General features: G+C 34.9%; 1 protein-coding gene across 2 annotated transcripts in view; it reads right to left on the reverse strand.

Moving 5' to 3' along the window:
* LOC129254596 (ubiquitin carboxyl-terminal hydrolase 32-like) overlaps nt 1-26624 on the reverse strand; it is a 47207-nt gene extending 20583 nt beyond the window's left edge. For both annotated transcript variants that reach the window (XM_064112569.1, XM_064112563.1), the window contains exons 1-5: nt 26523-26624; nt 14870-14994; nt 9582-9747; nt 3948-4079; nt 1793-1900 (exon numbers count right to left, since the gene is read on the reverse strand). In XM_064112569.1, coding sequence (XP_063968639.1) covers nt 1793-1900; nt 3948-4079; nt 9582-9747; nt 14870-14983 — 520 coding nt within the window. In that variant the 5' untranslated portion in view covers nt 14984-14994; nt 26523-26624. The remainder of the gene's footprint in view (nt 1-1792; nt 1901-3947; nt 4080-9581; nt 9748-14869; nt 14995-26522) is intronic.
* Between the last annotated feature and the right edge of the window lie 569 nt (nt 26625-27193).

Consider the following 27193-nt stretch of genomic DNA (forward strand, 5'->3'; position numbering starts at 1 on the left):
TTTTCATAGTTAAGGTGAAGGGAGTGTCAATATTCTTTCTTTAAATCACCTTTGAAATGACTCAAAATTCAGAGTGGATGAAAGTGAGAGGTTACAGATCTTTCTCTATTCTCTGCAATCAGTACACACAAATATGATTTGATTAACCTCCACTTGGCACTTGCATCATAATCTATCATTAACGTCATGAAATGAAGTTTCATCATCATCCTGAGTAGTCAAGAACTTTTTGTTGCGAAACAAACAATGTCTATTACCTCAACCTACATGTAAATGTTACTAATGATGTATTGACTCCAAACCATGAATTTTGATGAGGAACCTTATTTTAATAGTGAATGGGTAATTATTTATAATAACTGCAATGATTAATGGTCATTACATGCCTAATTGCCCATGTATAAAAAATTAGAGGTTGATTCAAAGTTCATCCGATATATCTGAAGGAATTTTTATAATCACATACAAATCTTTTTTTTACTCAGAACACCTTTTCTCATGCACAGGAAAAATTTCATTAACCCTGTACGATCGGTGGAGCTAAATAGCAAGTTAGGATTAGCTCACTTTCTTTTCTCACAACATTTTGGCAAAATGAGCTAACTCCACCTTTCGTATAGGATTATTTGGCCCAGCAAAATAGCAGGGTTAGCGGAGCAGTTGTAGAGTTAAACATAAAAGTCCAGGTTAAGACTTATCGTGAGAAAATAAAACTCAGCCAAGTCAAGGATAGCGCGCCATGTAAGTTTTAGGGGCAATGGAGCCAGCGCTCTCGTCCAATCAGAGATACATGTAAGTGCTCATGAATGGCTACCACTATTCCACAAATACATTACATGTACATACATTATTACAAAGAGTGTTGGTCAATTAACAAAAAAGTATGTACACTGTACATACTTAATGGAAACTACAAACCTACAGAATCTAAATGCTTGAATTTTTAAAAATTGTATTTTGATGTTCTGCAATAGGTACATATACAGCTCCCACAGTTCAATAAGACGATGTACAATCAATCAAATACAATGTACCTATAGCTCCTACATGTAACTCAACCAACAAAGAAAGTATGTGTCAAACATTTGAAAACATATTATTGTCCATCACGAAACAGCTTGCAAATAGCTTCTGATGTCACTAACAAACATCCGTTAGAGATTGCAACACACATCAGTAAAGTTGGAGAATCCAAACATCACAACAGTGACAGTCACAAGCATTCATGGCTCAGTGAGATAACATCCTTACGCTGTGTTCAATGTCGATTTTCAAATCTAAACATCAACATGAATCATGATTGAAAACTCAATTCCAAAACACCGAACACAAACACGATCAGCGGTGCACCGTCAGTGTCGAAAATATAAAGCCGTTTATATGTTGATCGTCTTTAAATTTCCCGCTTTCGTTAGCGCAGCTTTAGTGCTCAGTTTGACCCATCACAAGAAAGGTCACTTCTGGAACCTGTTTATGTAGGCTTCCACTGCGAAAGCAAATTTAAAGACGTTTCAAAACGCAATTGTGTTAAATGTAGCATTCGCGGTGCTCAAGGTCGTAAATTTGAGCTGATCGCGTTTACAAACGCATCTTTTTCGTCGTTAAAATTTTTCTCTGAATCGTGACTTGAAAGACGTTTACTTTTACGACTGGGAATAGTGGACATTGAACACACCCTTTATTTCTCATTATATCTGCGTTTTTTAGCCACATTTTCAATGTTGCTGTTTAAATATTGAAACCGACATTGAACACACCCTTAGATATATTCTGAACGAGAGGTTGAACTTACACTTTTGTCTCTCTGCAAGTGGTCCTCTGCAACATGCCGACAGTCCACATGCCATTTCCTTCAAGTCAATGTGGTTGTCTTGATTCTCATCAAAAGCATTAAATACACCTGAAAATACAATGATAGTTGCAATACATTGTGATTATCACTTGCCTGACGAGTAAAATAAAATAAATGTTCCATCATGAAGAGCCTTAAAGTTGGTTTTGATCCTTAAAGCCTATGAAAAGTATTTGGGAGCAAAGTATATGTGATTGAAAATAGTGATAGCATGCCTTTCGTATTTTAAGGGCGATTGCACCTCATCAAAAGTGAATATGATTCAATAGAGAAAAATAAAACAAGTGTAACACTAAAAATTTTCATCAATATCTAATTAACAAAAAAGGGGGGGTAGATTTGTGGTTTACCGGAAGTCACTTTCTATCTATCAAAAGAAGAAAAATGAAGAGTGGGGGAGAAAGGATAAGGAGCAGAAAGAGAAAAAGAAGAATAAATAGAAGATGAAGAGTGAGATGAAGAATAAGAATAGTTAAAGAAGAATAAAGAAGAAGCATTTTACAAAAAAAGAAGAAGAAGAAGATTAAGAACATGGGAAGGAAATAAAAAAAAGACTAGATTGGTTAGAGCCGGATGTAAGACTGAAATAGACCGAAAATACTAAATAACATTAGATGTGTGGTTTTTCCACAAGTACAAATCGTGTTTTTAGGGAAATTCCCACTTGATAACTCATAGTGAAGGTCTATGAGGGCTTATGAAAGCTAATTCTCATTTGAAAATAAAAGTGAAGTAGTGCCAATCATCAATGGCCAACTAATTGTAAACATTCTATGCAAACATAAATATAGTCAAATCAGAACCCACTTTGAAATTTTACAATGCATACACCAAATTTAATTTAATAATCAAATAATAGAATCCTGTCCCATAGTGCACTGTGGTGCAATAACTGAATAAATTTATATATTATTTGATTTCTATCTTAAGTTCTTGTTTTTGGTTTATTATGTATATTATGCATGAACTTTCAAGATAATAGAGAGTACATAAAACAATGATGACCCAACATCCCACAGTATAAAAGAGTTATCGTCGCCTCAATTTTTAATCTTTTTTGTTTATATATGCCTATATCAGTAAAGCTAAATCTACAATGAACAATGCTCATTTATATTTTATCAATCCCATTTCATTCCACCATAAATCCAATTATGATGAACTCAAAGGCACGATTACTTGAGGCACAATGACTGTCATACTAACAGGTCTGGATAAAAATCTCATTACTGGGAAAATAAATCAGTAATGAGGCGGTTTCTGAAGTAGAGCCATGAGCCTAGTTTCAGGGTAATCAACTCGTTCTGTTTTTAATACCTGCCATCTAATTTGAATTACAAAAACCTAATAATAATAATAATAATAATATAGAGTATTTATAAAGCGCCAAATCCACATTGATTATGTGCTCAAGGCGCTGAAATATACTTGGTATATTATTATTACCCCGGCTGTAGCTGAGCGGCCATATAGGCGCTAAAGCATTCAAGGAATAAATCCTACCGGGTACCCATTCACCTCACCTGGGTCGAGTGCAGCACAATGTGGATAAATTTCTTGCCGAAGGAAATTACGCCATGGCTGTGATTCGAACCCACGACCCTCTGTTTCAAAGTCCGAAGACTAATCCACTGGGCCACAACGCTCCACACTAATGAACATACATGCACATGTCTATGTTGTATTGTACATACCTGTAGTGCTATTATGCTTTTGCATATTTGATGTGATACATGTATGTGACTAGGAATTGTCAAAATCTGTATTAATTTGGAGTATGCATTTTAATATTTGTTCCAAGATTTCAATGCATCATGAGCTGATATGTACAAATGTTAATATAATCTTTTAATAACTCAAGATAAACACACACCAATATCAATCAGCTAATCCTAAGTATAGTATATGTAATGAGAGTACATTGTTGACATCACCTATATTCAATTTTGATTCGCTTCATTGTTGTTTTGGGATATTTTATTCCTTTTCAGTAAAAATTACAATCATGCTGATGTCAGTGTAATCAATGAGCTTCTATAAAAACACAAACACATGCATGTATATTAAGACTGGTGATCTTTTTTTAGCGACTTACCTTCCACAAGTTCTGCAGGCATGGGTGGTGCAATCAGCGGGGTGAAGGTATCAAGATCCAGTCTTCCTGACTTTGATTGTGCTTGTAGTACCCAATATTTCTTTTCTAGTTCAATTATATCTGCCTCTTCCACTGAATAAAAAAAAATGAAAAAGAAGAAATTGTATAGAAAAATCTCTTTAATGTAACAAGTTTTTCTATGGGAATATCTTCAAAATTTTGCAGAATCAAGGTTCCATACATGTAAGATGAAGAAAATGAGAATAAATGTAAGGGAAACAATAAGAAAAAGTAAAAGAAAATTTGTATCACACTCTTACTTTCATATTTTCTGACCAAATTGTACTATACACTGTACATGTACATATCAGAGAGAAAGAGAAAGGGGCATGGAGGGGTCAACAGGGACTAGCATCCCTCATCACTTAGGCCATTATTCTGAAGATCGGTTAACTAGGCCATGGTCTAACTCTGAGTTAAAATTATGGGAAGCCATAATTTAAAAAAATGCATTCACACAATTGTGCTTCCTATCTTTACTTGGCTGTTTCATTGAATTTTTATGAAGAGGAGAACTACTGTATTTCAGTAATTATTCCCAGCCAGATATGGATGATTTGGCTGTCGAATCAGTTTACAAATTGAGCTTGTACTGTCAGAAATTTGATGTCACAATCAGCTATCCATAGTTAATTTTAAACCACAACTTTAGACCAGAGTTTAAATTAAACCAGAGTTTGGAATACGGGTCTTTGAGTTTGAATTCCAGAAAAAAAGATTTCCTTTCTACATTAGTACCATTTCTACGTAAGAGCCCTTTATCTCATTGTTTTCACATTTTTATAATATGAAACCTTGTGAGATGAGATAAACGTTTGCAATGAATTGCAATCAATCTATTGTTCAAAATAAGCATGCAACAGTGATATCTACTAGCCAATTGCCACATTGCCATGCACTTTACAACTGACCACTGATCCCCCAAGATATCCAACCCCAAGATGCCCCCTCCCCCCAGATATCCACCATCCCAGCGACATCAGTTCTGCTCTAGTAAATTTCCAGAGTGGTTCCCACCTCGAAACAGTACAGCTCATTGACTTCACATTTGTGGCAGCCATTTTTGACACCTCGGGACATGTGATTGAGAGGTTTGTTCAAACTCTTTGACAATACTGTAGACAAACTGGACAGGTACAGAATCTGATGAATAATCTGCATACTGTGCTGTACCGATCCCAAACAACAGATAGTTCTTGGCTATGGCATGCAATTTTGTAATGTCACTGCAGAAATGCACCAAAAATAAGGAAGTTTGAACTTGTGAAACTGAGATTAATAAGTTTGAAAAATTGGGATCACAGCCAATATCTACATGCAGTCTTCTCATAATTTCTGTAGACTATGAACATACAATTTACATGTTACGGTATAAAGTTATGGTATCATTCCTACACAAAACAGTACTTTAACCAAGAAACTGACCCTACCCTTCACGCAATCCCAAAGTGATCGGTAAATTTGATTTGTTGAATACATCTACATGTAATTGTAGATATGAGCCTAAAGAAGGTGTGAATTTAGTTCTGGGGCCCCAGGGGAGCCACTTCCATTGACGAGTGGATACCATGCGCGACCACGGGGTCTTGAAAAGCACCCTAAACACGTATTTTCCATATTCTGAAAGTGCACCCCTTAACAAGTATTGGAAACAAATACTAGTGGCAAGTATTCCCAGAACTGAGCCCCTAAACAAGTACAGCGATGTATTTTCCATATTCTGAAAATGCACCCCCTAACAAGTATTGGAAACAAAACGATACTCTTAGCAAGTATTCCCTGAAATGAACCCCTAAACAAGTACAGAGATATTTTATTGTTATGTCACGCGTCAGCGGTCGTACCTTTAGACACCATTATTTTGGTTTAGTACGGCCCCAGCACCTTCCACACCTCGCGCAAATCGTACTCTAAACACGTAGTGTTGGGGCAAAAAAGACATCCTTTATAAAACATTTTGATTTTGTTTTATCATCCCCGCATATTTGACCCTAAACACGTATATTTTTCAGAGCGAAATAGATACCCTTTTTTCAATATTTTTGTGTTTTTGACACCCTTATCACGTTACGTACGTAACGTGCCCTATCTTGAAAAAGACATCCTTTTTACATGTTTTTTGGGTCGCGCATGGTATCCACTCGTCAATGTAAGTGGCCCCCCCGGGTCTGGGGCCCGTCTTACAAAGAGTTACGATTGATCCAATCAATCATAACTCTATGGAAATCCATCAGGGTCATACATTTTTCTACAGGAAATTTGCACAATGTCTTTTGTAAACAAAGAGAATTAATGCATTAATATACATCTTAGCTAGAAAATATTTTGAACAAGCATGCATAATAGATGTTGACGTCCTTATAGATAATGGCCAAGTGGGGAAAAAACTTTACTTTACCTCACAGTCTCATTTTAAGGAGAATATTTCTCAGCATTCTTTATTCATGTTTGTTCACATTATTGAACAGCAAAAAACAAAGCCACCCCCCAAAAAAATAAAATAATAATAATAAAAAAATTGATTTGAGCTCCATCTTATTCAGGACCCATGGATACTGACCACATGTATAAAGCTATTTGTATACACGTAGTCATACACTGTTGAACTTCATAAGTTGTAACCCCCCCCCCCCCCACATGCAACTTTGTACAAAGTGTCATTCTTCTGCAGTCAATGGTAAATATATATGAATAAAAACAAGCAATAAAATTGTAAGTTTTACAATTACATGTGACTAAACAGGAAAATGCTAAACTTTCCAAATTTTGAACTGCACTGTTTATTATTAAAATCCACTAGATTCAATTTAAAGCAAACAAAAATAATACAAAAAATACAGCAGTGAAGGATAAAAGGTAGGCCTAAATATTACTGTTGCCCGGGACTGTTGCCAGTTTCAGGAACAAAAGCTGATCCCATAAAGCTACAAAAATGCATTGTCCTATTACAATCGGTTTAATGAGGCGAGGCTTGTACAATTGCAATGAATGAATTTATAACAAATTCAATATACAAGTACATGTATGCATGATAAATAAAATGATTGCAGTACTGTTCCTGGTAACACATAATTAATTTGTCATTGATAAAGCTAACGCCATCACCAGAAACGAGTTTCATTGTTCAAACACACTCATGATAAATCCAATTTCATGGACAGAGTCAATATACACACGGCCATCACTATTAAAAGTGACTGCAATGGTAGAGGTGCATGTACTGCAGAGGAATTTTCATACAAAATTTCAATTGAATGACCGCATAGTGAACAAATCCACACCAAACCAAGATCCAATATGCAAAGGGCAAGTGACATATTATCCTCAACTAGATTCAATTTCAATTTTCACAAAGGATCAATTAACAGTTGGGGAAAAAGATTAACAATGATCATTTCACCTTTTTTAAAGACTGGAATATACTCCGATATAATTCATATCAATAAACCCAAGGCCGTGGACAGGCTCAAAATAATTTATTCATGATTTTCATTTTATATAACAAGATTTTGCAAAACTATGTTTTTGGCAAAGTAAGGTAATTAACCCAACAGGAAAAAAAATCCTATCAATTCAGTGCAACTGTTTTTAGAACAGTATAGTATAATTGAGCCTCCGAGACAGACAATGATGACCCCCACTTGATGCACATGATTGTAACCATGGTAACGTCTCTTTCCATTTTCCACTCCTGGATTTAATCTTATTGGTTGAGACAACACACTGCTGGGATAGACTAGGTATTCATAACAAAACCAACATAATTCAGTTATATACTGGATTTCAATTCACTTGCTCATTTCAAATACAAACACAGAGAGCACTTTATATAGTAATATGCATACATGTAGTTGGATAGGTCGAACTGAACATTAAAATACAGGTACAGGTACAATGTATATTGGTAAAACTGAAAGTGAATGTTTCACCACATTTCCTAAACATGTATATCCTAATAAAGATGTTCCTTTTATTTACAGCAATCATTATTTTTGTCATCTGCTTTTGTTGTGTAGGTGATAATATGCAGGCCCCAAGTAGGTAAATTGCCAATTCGTCCACTGCCAACTTGTCCACTCACCACATGTTCTACCTTCATTTAGTCTAATACCATTCCGTCCATCAACATTTCGTCTAACAACCATTTGGTCCAATAACCATTTGGTCCAATTACCATTTGGTCTAATCATCACTTCGTCTAATCGCCATTTTGTCTATTTCATCTGATAACCAGTTGGTCAAATACCCATTTTCTTTTCATTCATTTTGCACAATTAACACTTTACCAAATGGTATATGGACTAAATGGCTATTGGACCAACTGGTTATTAGACGAAATGGCATTAGACTAAATGAAAGTAGACCATGTGGTGAGAAGACGAACTGATGATAGACCAAATGGTTGTAGACGAGTTGGCAATTGGACAAATTGGCATTAGACAAATTGGAAATAAATGTTAGGAATATAATTTTACTGTAATTCAAATTTATTCCTTGAAAGCAATCAAGATGTACATTCAAATTTTGATATTTTTAGTATTTTACTGAATTTCAATTTACCCCCACCCTTGACCTGCAAATGAATCATATGCAAGAAATTAGAATGTGAAATATTTTTTTTCTTTTCATTTAAGTATCTATTAAAGAAAATAATGTTCACAACAAAACAGGAATTAAAAGTAAAATAATAATGTAACAATTCACAAAAAATGAAAAACCCACTAAAAGACCAACATAAAACAAAAATGCAATTTAAAGGAGAATGAAACTCTTGGAGCAAGTTAGCTTTTGTGAAAGCAGAAAAATCAAAGAATAAGATCAACAAAAGTTTGAGTAAAATAGGACTAGCAATAGAAGAGTTATGAGCATTTGAATGTCGAGATCACTAATGCTATGGAGATCCTCCTATTGGCAACGCAACCAAGATCTATGATATCACAGATGAACAACTCTCCCCTTTTGGACACTGAAAATATACCCCAAAACATCTCTTTTTGCTCATTCTAATCATATGACAAACGATTCATCAATGATATAATGTTGTGAAACCTCTGTACTTGTCCTCTCATAAAGAGAACACCTCACCTTGTGATAGATTCTATAAAAGTGAGAATATAAGTACTAAAGCAATGAGGGAGTTGTACGTGTGTGACATCACAGATCTTGGTCGCATTGCCAATGGGAGGATCTACATGGCATTAGTGATCTCAATATTCAAATGCTCATAACTTTCTTATTATTCATTCAATCTTCCTCAAACTTTCAACAATATGTTTCTTTGATTTTTCTCTTTGATATGGATTCAACTGGTTTAAGGGGTTTCATTCTCCTTTAAGTCAAACACTACATATATGTTTTACATGAAGAATAAATAAAAACTGTAGGTAATTGACTTTCTTTGCCACATCCCATTTTGAGCAGCAATTATGGCCTCGGGTTGGAATTTAGGGTATTAAAATAAGGGCTCAAAATAATCTGGAAAGAAATTCTATATATCTGATCATAGAATGTTGGTAAGAATAGTACATGATGTACATCTATTATAAAAATGAGATGGAACAGCATGTAACTTACAATGCGTCACTCCAGCTAGTGTCTGGTAAAAGGTGGGTGTGTCACTCTCATCAGATAGACGCAGACCTTGTTTGCTATTGTCCTGTAGTAACCATGCCGACAACTTCATAACATCACTATTCTTCAGTAGCCAGGTACAAAATTGCTCATAAGAGACACGGTCAGACTATTGGATAAAACAAATCAAAAAGGCAAAATATTTGGATAAAGCTCATAAAATCAAAATCTATAGTATGAAATCATATTTAATCTATTATATTGAATATTTTTTTTAAAATATGAAATTAATGTTTTATCACAACTTGCTGACTTTAAAACAAAATTGAATTGAAATCAAACCATTTTTTAAATTTCATTTCATACAACTACAAACTTCATAAAACACCAAATTCATCATGGTGCAAATTATATCAGTGAATGAGCTAATAATTGGTGAAATTTCAAACCACTAAATTCAAATTAAATTCAAGAAAGGACAAATAATTTGTTAGTTGTCACTTAAAAATTAAACCCAAATTCTAAAAATTGGGGTAATTTGCAATCATGTAAAAATTGTTTTTTTTTTAATAAATAATGTATTCTGATTATTCAATGTTGCAGGAACGTATGTCATGTCACCGAATAATCAGCAATCTGCACAAATGCATGCACATAATAGTAAATAGTATGCAAAGTATATTTCAGACCTTACGATTCAGTATGGCAATCTACAGAATAGTATATAATGATGCTTCTTATGAATTTATGTAAACAAACATCAGTGAGAGAAAGATCTCCTCCACACATGGGATTTAGACTATGACTAATCGTGAGTGGTCGAGACGAACTTGTGGCACTTCCAAAAGGTCATATCCATCAACACACACACATTGCTAGCACAGATAGAAGATTGAACTGCCTCAATAAGAAACCACTAGCAATGTGAATAGTAAATTGGAAACAGGTTGTTGAAATAGGCAATCACTTCTTCATGTTGTGGTTATACACGCAGTAGAAGGATCTGTAACAGGATATATTGAGCAATGGATACCATTCATCTTGAGCTCATTGCCATTTGTCTATGAAATATTTCTGCTTTAAAATTCAAAAGGTGTATTATTTTGTTATTTCTTTTACTTTGTTATAAAATATCCTCATTCATGCACTTGCAAAAATGGCAAACTTGGAATAACAACAATTTCTACCGCATCAACTCGCTCCTTAGATAGTAAAAGGGTGATTCCAAGAGAGTATGCATTTCATTTTCAAGAGATTTGTCAGTAATTTTCATTGATGACTGGTATAAGGTATTGAAAATCCTTGCATCTTATCGACGGAGAGCAAATTAGTCCGTGAAAATAACTGAAACATTCTTCATGAAATGATGTATTTCATGCAGGTGCAGTTTTTCATTAGGCCTATATGTTAGCCTGTAGGGTTACACATGTAAATTTCTGCCTACAAGAGTTTTCAATTTTTGTCACATGACAAAGTATTTGCCCATACATTCAGAAAAAAGGATAGCAAGCTATCACAAATGTACACTGAATTCTTCATGATTTTTTTTTGTGAAAATTGTCAAAAATAAACATTTTAAAGACGGAAAGAGTAAACAAGCCTACAATACATATGTATGTGTACAACTTCTGGTTAATTTTCTGCAAGAAGGAAGTGGATCATAAACTAAAGCATTCCCCAAAATTTCCTCCTGTACATGTATGCATCCTATAATTGTACAGTATTAAATATTAGATGGAATCAAAGTGAAATTTTTACCGTACTTTGAAATCAATCACATATAATTTCCTGCACATGCTGAATGGAAAACTGAGTATCATCACACTTTTCTGAATTGGAAATGCAATACAAACAATGAAATCACTGTTGAAAATGCAAACTGGCAATTTTAATGAAAACTGCCATACAGTGTAGGTCTAGATCTGTTTTATTTCCCCCCTACAAATAAATTACTTTACATGTATATTAAATGTAAATTGGTAAAAAAAAATCATAATTGTGGCTCATTTGAAGAGTAAAGGCCAATCAAACCTAAGAAAAGTTATCATTTCCCTTTTATGGGTTAAGATTCTTATCTACATCTATTGCCTTTGCATCGGTCAGGTTTGTGTACTGTACATGCTGGATTCTTATTGATGGCTTTATACTTTGGTGATACATCTCAGGCACATTAGGCTCCCTTTCTACTCAAAAACACATCAATATTACTTGTCATATTCCCTCTTCAAGTGTAAATAATACGATGCGCTTGCATATGTACAGGCATGTATACATTCCAATATGACTACATGATTGAGGGAGAAAATATGCATTGCTGTGCATGAAGGTTTGTATAGTAGGCACTAAATGTAAAAAAAAAAAATCATGTTTTTAATAGCCTAAAGTTTGGCTTTGTTTTTCATTAATAAGAGCACAATTCTAATTGCCTGAAAAACTGTAGTACAGTGCAATGTAATGAAGACATATTTTTTGTACCAATGAAGGAGATATTTCAAATAGTCAGTCCTTATTCATTAATAACTGAAATATTACTGTGCAAAGTTCAATCTTACACATGCACAACGACCAATCAACTCAGTATCCTTGTTGCATACAGTAGTCTACCAAATATTAAGTACTCTAGATGCTTTTGTGATACACCCCATAAAAAACAACTGGTGTTGCACTAGATGGTTTATCAGGGGTGGACAAAATACCCAAGTTAGTTTTGTTGCACCATATTATGTTATGAATTTTTTTAAATTACCAAAAGAAAATGATAACTTGGACGAGTATTAAATGAATGTGGGTACTCCCTTTAATAAGATATGATGGATTTCATTTTCAGAAAACATTTTTGTGATTTTTCCATTGTAATGATAAGTCTATCTTGTTTTACACGTATCTCTCTGCATTATGGAACATGTACCGGTATGTTCTGCAATTAGCTGCTATACATTATATCATTAAAATGTTCAAGTTGTACTTATTTTTATTTTAAAGAGATTTTTCAGTTGGCTTGTGAAAAAACGTTGAAATGAAATGAAAGATTTGATGCAAGGAACAAGACAAATTGATACAAGTATGAAAAAATATGATGCAAAAAAAGGAACATTCTTGGTCCATGCATGAGGCCGTTTCTGGCTCAGATACATGTAAAAGGCTGGGAATGCACAAAATGAAATCGGGTATTTTGAGGCCTAACAATTATTTTCTCTATTAAAGAGAAATTCCAGTAGTTGCAGTAAACACTGATTTCATGAGAAAGTCTGTAAAACCAGGCTTAATTGTCAGTATATCATCGAGGATCTAGATCTGGTACAGTTACATAAACTGAACTTTGTGAAATCTTGAAATCTACGCTGAAAAATGTTCAGACTGAACTTCCCCAACACAGATAAGCGCACATGGGACTGTGTATAATTATTGCTTTGAGCGTCGGGCCCGAGGCTCTACCCAAATCCTGTGCTTATTTGCTGATTTCTCAGCAATTACACAATTTCTTCCAGAATCCTTTGGCACATGCGTTTTTTTTATACAAACAGACACTTTGGTGGTCATTTCATTGGATTCTGTACGAACTCATTTTGATATCGTTACCAAAACTAGCATTTACCTTTAAACTTTAATGCTATTTTTGTGATCTAGTGGGAATGGAAGCGTCTGAAGTTCCCAACCTAAACATGAATTGGTGTGAGGTTAAAGGAAAATGGGACAACAAGTGTCTTGTAATAGTTCTTGATTGCTCACTGTGGTTAAGAAGTATTGGCATGGGAGGAAATTCTGGCATATCCTGGCCAAGTTGAAGGGCAATCTGATAATTGATATTTGGCATGTTCTCATCAGCCTGATTTTCCAAAAGATAGTCCACTATTTCTGTTCATGAAAGTTGTCATTATCCAATTAGTTACCACAGTAGGAGTCAGACACTTGTCGTCTCGTGCTCATCGGTTCCATGACTTTTGCTCCAGCGACAATTGCTCCAAAGAAAGGAATGCACGTTATAAAGCAAAACATAAAACCTAAGCTCCAAAACTAAATAAACCCTCATCCTTATCTTCACATTATTCTGAAACTCTATTACAATCCTAAAGCCTCTAACTCTATTCCCTCAGAGCAAATGTCGCAGGGGCAAATGTTGCAGGAGCAAATGTCATGTCACCGTGCTTCTCAGCCAATCAAGACCAGGGAGAGTCTTCAGTTCTGACGACTTGTCAGACAACAGATATATGACAAGCTCCCCTTGGGACTTGGGAGAGTTTCATAAAGCATCATATCAGTGACTTTTACTGACTAATTTACTCTCAGCCAATCAGAGACAATAATTTTGGTACATTATTACAAATAGTCAGTGGAAATTTTTTTTGGTTTCAAAACTATGCCCCTGATCTATGACAACCAACGCTGTTGGAACTTCCTTGAGCTGCTTTGTAATGATTTTTTTTTAATCATCACTCTATTCAATACTCAAAATCAAACAAAGGAACATAGGTGCATACATAATAAAAAGAAAATAAACCCAGGTGGGTGTTTCATGAAGCTATTCACAAGTTAAGAGCGACTTTAAAAATGACTGGTGATCCTTTCTTGTGATAAATGGTATTTTCATTGGCAATGCTTTGGCGCATAAGAAAGTATCACCAGTCATTCTTATAGGCGCTCTTAACTTACGAACAGCTTTATAAAACGGCCCCCAAACAATAATAACAAAATATGAAAGATCAAGTTTTGAGCATGGACCATCTCTGAGAACAAGGGCGCGAGCACCAAGTCCTCATCATCAAGTTTCAGGGATTTTTTATTACTGAATCCTAGCGATGAGGACCAAACCAGTCCATCACACCGCTCCCCATGTCAAAACTCGATCCCCTGGAACTAGGTCACAACACACTTTGTTTGACACAAATTGGAAAGATATCATTAAGGCATATGCCGGGGGGGGGGGGGGAAGTATCTCAAAAATTTTAAAGCCAAAGTATTTTTGCAAAATAATAAAGTAATTTGGCATATCACTATCGTGCTACATACAATATAATTGCTCTGCAGCCCAAGTTCACTTCCCACACTCGATAAAGAATTGCCTCACTTGGGCTGATAAGCACAGAGATGTAAATCCAGACTTTTGGACTAGAATCTCGAGCATGGGCTATAAACTTAGGCCGATAAGGACCCACCTCATGTCTTTATCGTCAAAGGGAGCGCGAAGAATATGTCAAGTTTTATTGCATGAACTTTCTATTGATAGCAAAGATGTCATTCATGTAGGTTCATCTTAATAATACGTAAAGAAGCCCTGAAGACCATTCCCTTACCTCTCTGAATAACCCCATGAGGTCTGTGGCAGGGGTGTTACCGTCACAGGCTGCGATGAAATTGTTGAGATCCATCTTCGTAACATACAGGCCATTCTCCTGGTTTGCGCACATTCCAAATATAACTGGACAAAAAATGGAAATCAATAGCAAACATTCATAAATTATAAAATAACTGAAAGAATTTGCCTTTTTCATGTTTGAAAACAAAAAAAAAACAATGTAAAGTTAAAAACCCGTGTTTACCCTTGAGTTGAGTAGTTATATATTTATTTAATAAATAAAAAATCCATGGTATTCTGGAAAAATATCCATCAAAGGATAACAATGTTATGAATTTTTGTTCTAGATTTCTGTGACATCACTTATGTTGTCTACCTCCCTTTGGCTAAATATTGCACATTCCATAAAATGATGATTTTTTAGTGGTATTTTGAGAGCTGGTATTTTTGTAATAGTAACAATAATTTGTGCTTTATTTTGCGCATATATGTACGAATAATTCAAATTCTGAAAACATTCATGGAATTTTCTACCAGAGAGCAGTTCACATGGCATCACATGACATGAGCCTCGTCGAACTGGTGCTGCACAGTGGCTGCCATGCCCACGATCAATTGGACAAAATTAATTTGTTGAATATTGCTATTCTAAGATTTCTATTCTGAAAAATAAATTGTGGATTTTCATTTTGATTTTTTTCATCACCCAAAAAAAAGCATCCTTTTCCTTTCATAAGAACTATCCCGATATAAGGATCCTCAATAACTCCATTTAAAAAATTGAGGAGTCACCATATGGCAACAAACAATAAATTTAATATAATGGAATATGATACATACACATGTACATGTAATGTTGGCTTAAATGTGTATTGTACTCAGTGCAATGTTCAGAATAAATCAAACTCCAAAATATTTTGCTCCTCAATACAATAAATCATACTTATGTATGTCTATCTGGAAACACAATCAATACATACACAAGTAATCAAATGCATAGTCAATATTGATGGGAGAGATCGAGAATCTAGAATTCAATCTTACTGGTGGAATCTCTATCACTCAGTCAGGACTCAAAACCCTGAGATCTCTCCCTCATACAAGCACACACACACGTATTATTAGCTTTTTGATCCTGTCATTACATCAATAGCGGACTTGTCAACAAACGACCAGCTGAGGGCAACACCACGTTCAATTTTCCCCCCGACTAACAATAACCGGAGAGCGGTGCGACAATAACGATCAGGCTCCATCCCTCACCAGCGTATAGGTACCGCGATGCTGGTTTATTGTCAACCCCAATGCCTTGGAGGGTGCTGGTTAATTTGGTGAAGACCTCTTGTGACCTAATATATTTATTCTTGAGCATATAGCCCCCCCCCCCCCTTCTTAGATGAATCCCATCAGATATCCATCTTGCCAGAGATACATGCATGACAATGTCTTGAAACAACTTTTCTTATCTTATGTGTGATTTTGTGTGATTATGTGTGATTTTGATCTTTTTTTTTATCAGCCTTTTTTTCTTATCATTCAATCAAACACCACTTGTTTGTTGTGTACCCATTAGGGGTATTAATACATTATGTAGGCCTATACATGTACTTGTATATCATCTGAAACGTTTCATGTTATATTGTACACTGTACATGTATTTGTATTAAAAACAATTATCGTATTGTCCTAACTACATGTATTTCAGAAGGCAAGGCTGAAATGCATTAGAACAACTAAACTGGTTTACACAGGCTATCTTATTAATACTTAAATCTGCATGTGTTTTATAAATAGATGCCATTTCTGAACAAAATAATTACAAATTTTGCTCACAGCAAAGGCACTTTATATTCACAAAGCCCCAAAACAATATAATCTGAATTTACAGACTACTGGAGCTGAATAGAAACATGTACTAGTACTTTGGCCTTTACCCTCCTAACCATGTGCTAGACTTATGGCAATTCCCACAGGTTTAAGGGAAGTTCACCCTGGGCCCCTAGTAAAATTTTATAGTAAAAATAGCAGGAAAAAATGATTACAGAATATTGTTGAGGGTCTGAGGAAAATCCATCAAAGATTTAAACAAAAATTAGAAGTTTAATTTCTTGATTTGTGATGCCATATGCTAGCAGCTTTCCATGTATGGCGAATTAAAAATATCAATAAAATATAATTTCCTAAAAAAATTTACTATGGTTTTTATTTACCTTCAGTATTTCAACTGACAATTCATTTCACATCCTCTTATGATATACAAAAATATGTTAGTCACCATGGACCATTAAAAAATTGAAATTCATGCATTTTCAGGATGAACTTTACCCTTAAAAGCAAAATAAGGACTGAGTGTACATTGTAGGCCTACATCCTCCATACAAAGAGCTCACTGCAGCCTACAGACCAATAGCTAACGCTTTATAGAACTCTAGGTTTTTACATGTTAATATAATCCAGATCGACTGTGGTCATATCTAGGACCAATCTAATTTGGAAAATTATATGAAACCTAAAATTTCTCCTTTTTTTTATCTCAAAGGATTATGCATTCATCAGAATTGAAAATGAATATAGAGTGTACACTTTTGTGGCAATGAAAATAAAAATTGTGAAGCGAAGTAATATATTGCTGTATGTTTTTCACCTGGAAAATCAACCCCTGTCACATAATGACTTACAATGAAAAGGATATGTAATCAGGGCATCTGTAGGACAAATATAACTAGACCTTGATATCATTAATTGAAGTTTCATAAAGAGATGCATTACTCAGTGTTGACTAGTGTTTCCATCAATCACTATTAACCAAAAATAGCTTCAATACAGCAGCAGTATTTGAATTAGAGATGGAGAAATCTCACAGACTTCTTTCAAATTTCTGGTGCCTGTAATTAGGCTCTGTATGATTTTCAATGCTGTACAGTCATATTCTCAGGAGAGCGGTGAAAAAAAATCTAGCCTAGAGATTCCGACCATCAATTCCAGTCACAAACCCTTTCGTCTCTTTCACATCCATTCTGAATCTCCCTGAATCAATACAATCCTGTCTGCGGAAGTGCAGATGAATTCATTTCAGCCACCAAGGGGATAAGAGAGGCAAGGGGGAAGGGGGGGGGGACAAATTTTCCCCTACTTACAGACGGATAAGCAAATAAGACCGAAAGCTATTATTAAAGGAAAACACTATTCCAGCTATGTTTCCACACATTCTTTTTGTTTACAATTTTAGGCTCTTTGATAGTGTAAAACAAAGACCCACCCCCTCAAGTTACTCCTTAATAATAGTACTGAACATCTATTGACCATTTTTACATCACATCAGTAACACGATGGGAGACTTTACCTGTTATTTTTTGCAAATCATGATATTTTCCTAATAAAACCTCATACAATGGTACTGCATACTACAGAAATATCAAAAGATTGTCTAATACCACACATTCTTTTTGTTTACAATTTTAGGCTTGTCGGTACTCTTTGATAGTTTAAAACACAGACCTACCCCCTCAAGTTACTCCTTAATAATACAGTAGTACTGAACATCAATTGACCATTTTTACATCACATCAATAACACGATGGGAGACTATACCTGTTATTTTTTGCAAATCATGACATTTTCCTAATAAAACCTCATACAATGGTAGTACTACAGAAATATTATATTTGATTATTCAAAGATTTTCTAATACCAGATGGCAGAATTAAATCATTTGGTCTAATTTGGTATTCATGTATGTTCGCTTCTGTGGTACAGGGTTTATTGATGAGACTGATATGCTCACTGATTGGCCGCTACCTCTCACGTAGCGATCACCAGTCGGAAACAATGGTTAACATCTTTGAATAAAAAACGGGTTCGTAAAGGCCATGTGGCTGAGCTAGCATCCACCCAGCTTTTTGCGATAAGTCTTTTTTTTTAATAGTCGGTAGGCATTTGATATCTAGGCCTAAAATTATATTAAACAGACATGGAGCCTTGTCTGAAGGCTACTTGGAGTGTGACTTCAGCGACACGTTACATACATTTCTTTGTGAAACACTCCCCAAAATCAGATTCTCAATATGCCACTGTTAAACATTCATGATCGAATATCAGACAGAGAGCCGATTTGTCTTCTCCGCTGTGCACACTGCTTTGGATGGTTTACCGAGTTCCCTTCTTGATGAAGATTCATAATAATAATAATAATAATAATAACATTTGTAGGGCGCTTTATACTGGTGTTTCAAAGCGCACAGGTTGGCAGATTATAATAATATACATTTAAAAAAAAAAAAAAAAAAAAAAAAAAAAAAAAAAAAAAAAAAAAAAAAAAGTTATGAGAAAAGGTGAGCTTTAAGTGACGATTTGAAAATTTCTACGGAGGGAGCATTTTGGATATGAATTGGGAGTTTATTCCAGAGGGTGGGAGCAATTACAGAAAATGCACGATCACCATATCGGGTCTTAGTGCGAGGGCCGTGAATTAAATTATTGGAATATGATGAACGTAAGGATCTGACAGAAGAGGAAGAACGAAGGGAAATAAGGTCTTGGAGATATTTGGGTGACATATTATGGGTAATTTTGTATACAATGAGTAGAATTTTGAACGTTATGCGAGAGTGAACCGGAAGCCAATGAAGTGATCGGAGAATAGGGGTGATGTGTTCGAGATTCACATCACTGTTTGGTGATAACTGATTTAAGATGGAGGCGATAAGCTGACTAAGCTTTTATCAGCCACAAAGATAGCCTCATACTCTCACACAAAAATCTATACAGTCACATACATGTACGTATTTGAGGCCTACAAGAAGTGAAGTGAATATAAAAAAAGTCAAACTTATTTTGTTAAACACAAGTCATGAAATAAAAAAATAGTTTATTGAAGATTCTTACTACCTGGTCCAAATGTACTTGAGGTATTCCAATTTTAGGTTTCTTTCATGAGAAATTACAAAACAATAATTCAAAATTAAGACCATGTAGTCAGGGATGGGATTGTGAGACTCAGTATAACTTTTTTTCTACAACAGGCTCCATTAATAAATTGCCTTTTTGTGAACATTGAAAAATTACAGGAATAAAGACTGTATATTTCCCATCATGTCTTGTATTTTATTCAAGAATAGTATTTCTGATTTGAACATACTTGTACATGGAGTAAATTAAATCAAAGTGCTTGAAAATATTCTTTTTTGTTTTAAAAGTACACTTCAACAAAAACAATAAATAGAGAAAGAATTAAACTTCACATTTCATCAAAATCAAAAGCAAAATAACAGAACTTTGTGTGCACATCTTGTAAATGAAGGAACTAATGAAATCACCCAATATTTCTTTAATATTTTTATTATATGAAGTATTAAATATTTCAATTTTCCTCATGTTGTACTTTACAATGTGAAAAAAAAAACTTTGATAGCTTTCTTAATTTGTGTTATTGCCATTGTGATGACTTATTGTGATTCAATATGTTTTAAACTCGTGGTTGAAGGTCAAGTCCACCCCAGAAAAATTTTGATTTGATTAAATATAGAAAAATCAAACTAGCGAAACGCTGAAAATTTCATCAAAATCGGATATACAATAAGAAAGTTATGACACTTTAAAGTTTTGCTCATTTTCACAAAACTTTGATATGCACAACTCAAATGAGAAACTTGATGATGTCCCTCACTCACTATTTCTTTTGTGTTTTATTGTTTGAATTATACAATATTTCATTTTTTTTAGATTTGACAATGACGACCAACTTGACTGAATAATGTAGTATTACACAATGCTCATTTCACATGTTTAGGGAGGAATTAATCGTTGTTTCACTTGACAATAAGGAGAAAATAGAATATTCCCTATTTCATTTACTAAAATACAAAAGAAATAGTGAGTGGATGACGTCATCAGTCTCCTCCTTTGCATACCGACTAGGATGTGCATATAACTGTTTTATGAAATCAGGGAACACTTCCCTGGTGAAATTAAGCAAAACTTTAAAATGTCATAACTTTCTTATTTTACATCCGATTTTGATGAAATTTTCAGTGTTATGTTCGTTGGATTTTTCTCTATTTGTTCAAATCACATTTTTGTTGGGGTGGACTTGTCCTTTAAAACAGAATCTGCAAAATTAGAATACTAGTATATTCATACAATAAAATACAAAATATTTTAAAGTATGTGATATTGACTCTCTAATAAACATCATGTTGTGCATACATATAATCTTTTCATAAAAAATAAGTGAAATTTTAAAATCTCATATCTTTCCCATTTTAAAATGATATGAAATTTCCAGCATTAAGCTGATTCATAATTTCTTTTGTCAAATCAACTTTTTGTTGGGGTTGACCTTGAAATAGCAAATTCTTTAAGGCATAATTACATTCTATTCAATAATATGCAGAGGAAGTGTTCCTTGTAAATCACAATGGTGTTTAGTGATGCTTGGTCTTTGATTAGCTATACAAGTTGATATCAGTTTAAAGTTATTCATTGGATAAAATTCTCACAAACGCACACACAATTTGGGTTTTCTAATTTGCTCAGTATGATAGGGGACATGGAAATTGGAAAGTATAGATTAACTTTTGTTAATTGGTGGCCCAAGTATGGAGCAGTGTGATCAGCTCTGCATAAAACTACTAAGAAAAAGATCCTACAAATGCACAGTTACCAAATTTTCTAGATTGGACTGACCTCTTTAGAGTCATTGGCCCGTATTCTGAAGTCAGGTTTAACACAGTATGGTCTAACTCTGCGCTAAACTTATGGGAAGCCAAAAGTGTCAAAATTTTATTAAGTTGTATGTTTATCATATTTACTGTGCTCTTTCCTGATTCTTCAATGGTGAATATATTAATTTATTCATACTTTATAGACAATTATGAATGATTTGAGAGCCAAATGAACTGAAATATGATATCTCTACTGTTAGTGATTTATGTAACAATTGGCTATCCATACTTAAACCACAACTTTAAACCTAGGTTTAAGTTAAACCCGACTTCAGAATACAGGCCATTGAAACAAGCTCTGGTTGCCAAAAACAACATTGACTAATCTCATTCCCTTTAATACTAGTGCATGTACAACAAATTAATGCATTAGTTGTCTTTGACAGTGATTCAAAATGAGATCCCTTCCTATTTCAGTTCAAAGGAAAAGAGAAAGAAAAAAAATCTACTTCCACCAACGACCTTTGGAGTTTATACACGGAGCACTCCTGAAAAACCAAACGAACACTATGCAATATGGCATGTAGCAGATCAAAGGTCGGTGTAATTTGACTTGACAATCCCATTTGTTTTGTCTATTTGAGTACCATGCTAGAGTTGTTTTACCAACATTCATCATGCTTTGAAATATTCCAATCCATTGTGACCTACATGTATGTGTTCGGTATGAAATTAGAATGTGAAAAACACACTTTCAAGGACCAAATATTGATGATTATGGGCATGCAAGGTCTAGAGATCCCTTCATATTCTTGATATTATTTTTCAAAGTATACAAGACACTCTTTTGCACGCCTAAACTCTGATATTACTCAAAGCCAGTCTTAGCAGTATTTTTCCACCAAGCAATAAAGCTGGAAGACAAGTATGAATACTTATTTTTTTAGGGCAATCCATACCAACAAAAAGTTTATTTGAATAGAAAATAAAATCAAACAAGCTTAACACTGAAAATTTCATCAAAATAACAGTTACAGGCATATAGGGAACTGCTGAGATTATACATGTAGATAGGCCCCCCGGGAGATAGGCCTATTAGATAAATGGATTTTATTGAAAACATCACATCTTGCAGTTCATTCTTTTAATATGAATTAAACATGAATTACAAATATAAACATCAGATAATGTCACTAACTCACAATTTCATTTGTATTTTACTTTAAGAAAATGAATGAACTGTGTCATTGTTGTTCCCTATTGTGATTATATGAAGAGTGTCTATACATGCAGTGTCAGCAGACAAAAAAGTGGAAGCTCGCCCTTAAAATATAATAATTTATGGCCTCCAACATGGTGTCAAGATAAAAGGCACAGAAGAAGATAAAGTCTGGAGAATGATCAAGTGTGAGACCACATTTTAATTAACTAATGAATATATCACAGCAAGAAATGTTAAAACATGTACAGTAGACTCTCACATGAGTATTGTGTTGTGATTATGAGAGCAATTGAAGAGAATTGGTCTAAAAATAAACGTGACACAATACATAACGCAGGGTGCATCTCCATTGTTAAAAGAATGTGTCCCAGTTTATTCTTGTACATGTTCAACAAAATGCGATCTGTACATTCTGCAGTCCAAAATGGTCTTAAAAAAACACTGCGTGAAACAAGGAGAAGAAATGTCTAAAAGTACTGTTTTGCTATAAAATCCCATTATCTCATTCATAGAATACATTTTTCGTTCACAAACCACATTTTCTCCTAACTCCTCCTCTTCCTCCCCAATCCTTATTACAGGTGGTCCAGAATTTAGCCCCAACCTGACTTTTCCAGTGTGTGCACGTTTCACAAAAATTCAAATCACAACATGGCCAGATGCACATGTCCAAGATCCACATTAGTACAGTCCTACCACAACATAGTAGGCGGTGCTGCACCAGCCCGAGCTTGCTCAATCTCGAGGATTTTAGCCCGATCAGCCCTCATTGCGATTAATCTTGAGATTGCATGTTTTTTACTCAATATGTGGAAAATAAAATTGAATTGAATTGAATTGAATTGAATTCAAGAAACCCCATCTCCACCAGCGCAAGAAGAGCAATTCCTGCTCGAGCGAGGCATCAATGCATTATGGTCTGAAGCCATGAATGAATAATCCCGAGTGCATCTGCACCTGTGAATCAGCGGGATATTTCATAAAATACCGCGCTATTATGCAAATAATCCTAAGTTGTCTTGGGATTGCAATCTTTAGATTAATCCAGTGAACATCCCGATGATTGCATCTCCATTACAAATAATCTCGAGATTGTTCAGATCCCATGATCGGGATAATTTGGTGGATCAGAAATAGCATGATTATTTGAAAACTCAGGCTGGTGCAGACGGACCTAGTGATCTTGTTATGCAGAATGGTAAAACGTTGTACGTACAGTACATGGAATTGTGAAGCATGGATTAGAGTTAGGGTGAAATTGAAAGCTGGGATTTCCATGTTCAAAGCCTGGCAAGCTACCAGCATGGAATCCCATGGATTACTGCCAGTTTGTTTCCCATTCCTTCATCGAAGGTCATGATGAGCTGTGATACTATATGACGGGCCAATTAAACGTGGTTCCCAATTAAAGGTGAAGCCCACCCTCATAATGTGTTTGCTTTCAAAAATAGAAACGAAAAGGTCAGCGGAAAAGAGCATATATATTCTATAAAAAGGAGAAGCAGTACATTTCCAAAGAAATCCAATACAAGTTTTGCCTGTTATTCTAGGGGTTGCATGCAAAAAAAAAAATCAGTGATGCAGTATGGCCAAGAGAATTCTGTTCTTGGTTAATTTTTATAATATTTCATTTTCTTTTGCACAAACATCAGTTTGTATCCAACAGGAACATTTAACTTTTCTGCATAAAATTTTACATTTAGGCCTACAAGTACATGTACATGTATGATTGTCAAAAAGCCTGCAGGCCTACTAAGTAGGTCTATATTTTTGTAAAACATCTTAAGATAAAATTCATTTTCTAATTAATTGTCAGATAAAATGATGAAGAGTACAATAAAAACGGCACCTGAAATGAGATAGTTAAGGGTAAAATTTACATTCAAAACTGGGGGGGGGGGCCACTTCCATTGACGAGTGGATACCATGCGCGACCATGGGGTCTTGAAAAGCACCCTAAACACATATTTTCCATATTCAGAAAATGCACCCCTTAACAAGTATTGGCGTGTGAAACCCTACCCTTAACAAGTATTGGAAACAAAACGATACTCTTGGCAAGTATTCCCTGAATTGACCCCCTAAACAAGTACAATGATATTTTTATTATTATGTCACTGTCGTCGGATTTACCTATACCTGATTGGGTTTAGTACAGCCCCACCTCCCACATCTCGCGCAAAAATCGTACTCTAAACACGTAAAGTAGTGTTAAATCTTGGGGCAAAAAGTACATCCTTTACAAAACATTTTAGTCTTAATTTTTCACACCCTCGCAAATTCGACCCTAAACACGTAGCTTTCCTAGCGAAAATAGATACCCTTTTTTCATTATTTTAGTGTTTTTGACACCCTTATTACGTTGCGTACGTAACATGCCCTATCTTGAAAAAGACATCCTTTTTACATGTTTTTCTCGTCGCGCATGGTATCCACTCGTCAATGAAAGTCGCCCCCCCCCCCCCCCCCCGGATTCAAAATCATACTCCCAGCAATACCCAACACCTGAAGATTTTAAAGTGACCCCCAAAAAGGGGGCATGGTGGGGTCAACACGATCCATCAGTCTGCAGTGAGGGCAGTCAATATAGGCCTACATATTATACAGTAACTATCATGCAAGATGGAAGTGTCCTCTGTTATAGGAATGTTAATAGTATCCCCACCTGGGTGACTGTTGAGAAAGCATCCGCAATCTGCAAGACCATTCTAATTTCTCTGCACAGTGCACACCATAATTAACTATCATAGTTTTTAGACACAAAAATTACTTTTATATTCACATCCAATTGATACAGAATAAGAGAAATCACCTGATAATTTTTTATCAGTATTTTTATCAAAATCTGACAATGAGACAGGTTTATCTTGGGAGTTTATATATTATTTACATGTATAATTTGCAATATCCCTGAATGAATGTTAATGAAAGTAGGTAGGCCTACACGTACATGTCAGCCTACTTGTTGAAAGTACAAGAACTTCTGCAGGGGTTTTTCTTCCAAACTTGTGGGGATATTTGAAGTGGGAAAAAGAAGTTTTCATGTGAGAGAAGAGTGATGAACCTCAATGCTATTGGAATCCAAATCTCGTTGCTTCCTCATATTTATGAAAACTTTTCTTGTTCAGGCAGGTGAGAACATGGAATATTATGGGGAGCGTTTAAGACTTGTACCTGTTTTCATACATGTGTAGGCCTTAAGTCGTGTAGTCAATATGATCAGACAGGTCTGATAAGTGGTCAGTGTGCAAAGGACGCTTGCAGACAAGTGATTGCATTGTCATTCCCTTCCATCCCTTGATTCAAAAAGCTACAGAACGAGTTGCTGCTCAGTAAAGGTAATGTTGAGTACACGTGTGTTGCCTCAACTTGGGGGTGGGCAAGATGGTGTAATGTTTTAATATCCTTTCAGGTTCAAAAAAACATAACTTTACAATCTTTCTCATTTTCATATATTGGCCTCATTAACACACACAATTAAAGAAGCACATGCCTGTTTAAATAGGAAAGTGTATTGATGCGACATCACTTTTTAATACAACAATTCAAGGCATAGGCCTGTACGGTATGCACCTGGGCCTACATGTACATAAACACTGCACAATTTGTGTGCTCTCAACTCCTTTTAATACTAAAACAATTAGGCCACTTTCTCCCAAGCCTGCAAAAGTGTTAAAAAAAACATTTTGAGCCAAAAATCACACAGATACCAAGTTATTAGTTTTTCTTTACTTTTTTTTTTCAGAAGAAAATTGGATAATACTTACATCTAAGTTTTTCTGCTTGCCTTCCTCTTGTCAGCAAGACAAGTCCACAAAACAGATCCTTGAAAGTAATTCCTTTATTAGTCCCGCCGAAAGCAAAGAAAAGATGCTGAAGTTAAAAAAAGAGAGCAATCAAAGAAAATATGAAAACATTGTAAGATCGTCAGCCCACACAAACAATTGGTGTCACTGAAAAACTGAACATAATACTTTTACAGGTACATTTGAGCAACATTTTGAAAGACCTCCATGTACATGTACATGTGCCCTCTACAATATTCACAAAATGGATTCGTCTCTTTTAATGCATGAACCTTAAAGGAGAATGAAACCCTTGAAACCAGCTGAATCCATATCAAAGAGAAATATCAAAGAAACATATTGTTGAAAGTTTGAGGAAGATCGAATGAATAATAAGAAAGTTATGAGCATTTGAATATTGAGATCACTAATGCCATGTAGATCCTCCCATTGGCAATGCGACCAAGATCTGTGATGTCACACATGTACAACTCCCTCATTACTTTAGTACTTATATTTCACTTATATTCTCATTTTTATAGAGTCTATCACAAGGTGAGGTGTTCTCTTTATGAGAGGACAAGTACAGAGGTTTCACAACATTATATCATTGATGAATCGTTTGTCATATGATTAGAATGAGCAAAAAGAGA

This window comes from Lytechinus pictus, chromosome 2, assembly GCF_037042905.1.
Source record: "Lytechinus pictus isolate F3 Inbred chromosome 2, Lp3.0, whole genome shotgun sequence".
NCBI lineage: Eukaryota > Metazoa > Echinodermata > Echinoidea > Temnopleuroida > Toxopneustidae > Lytechinus > Lytechinus pictus.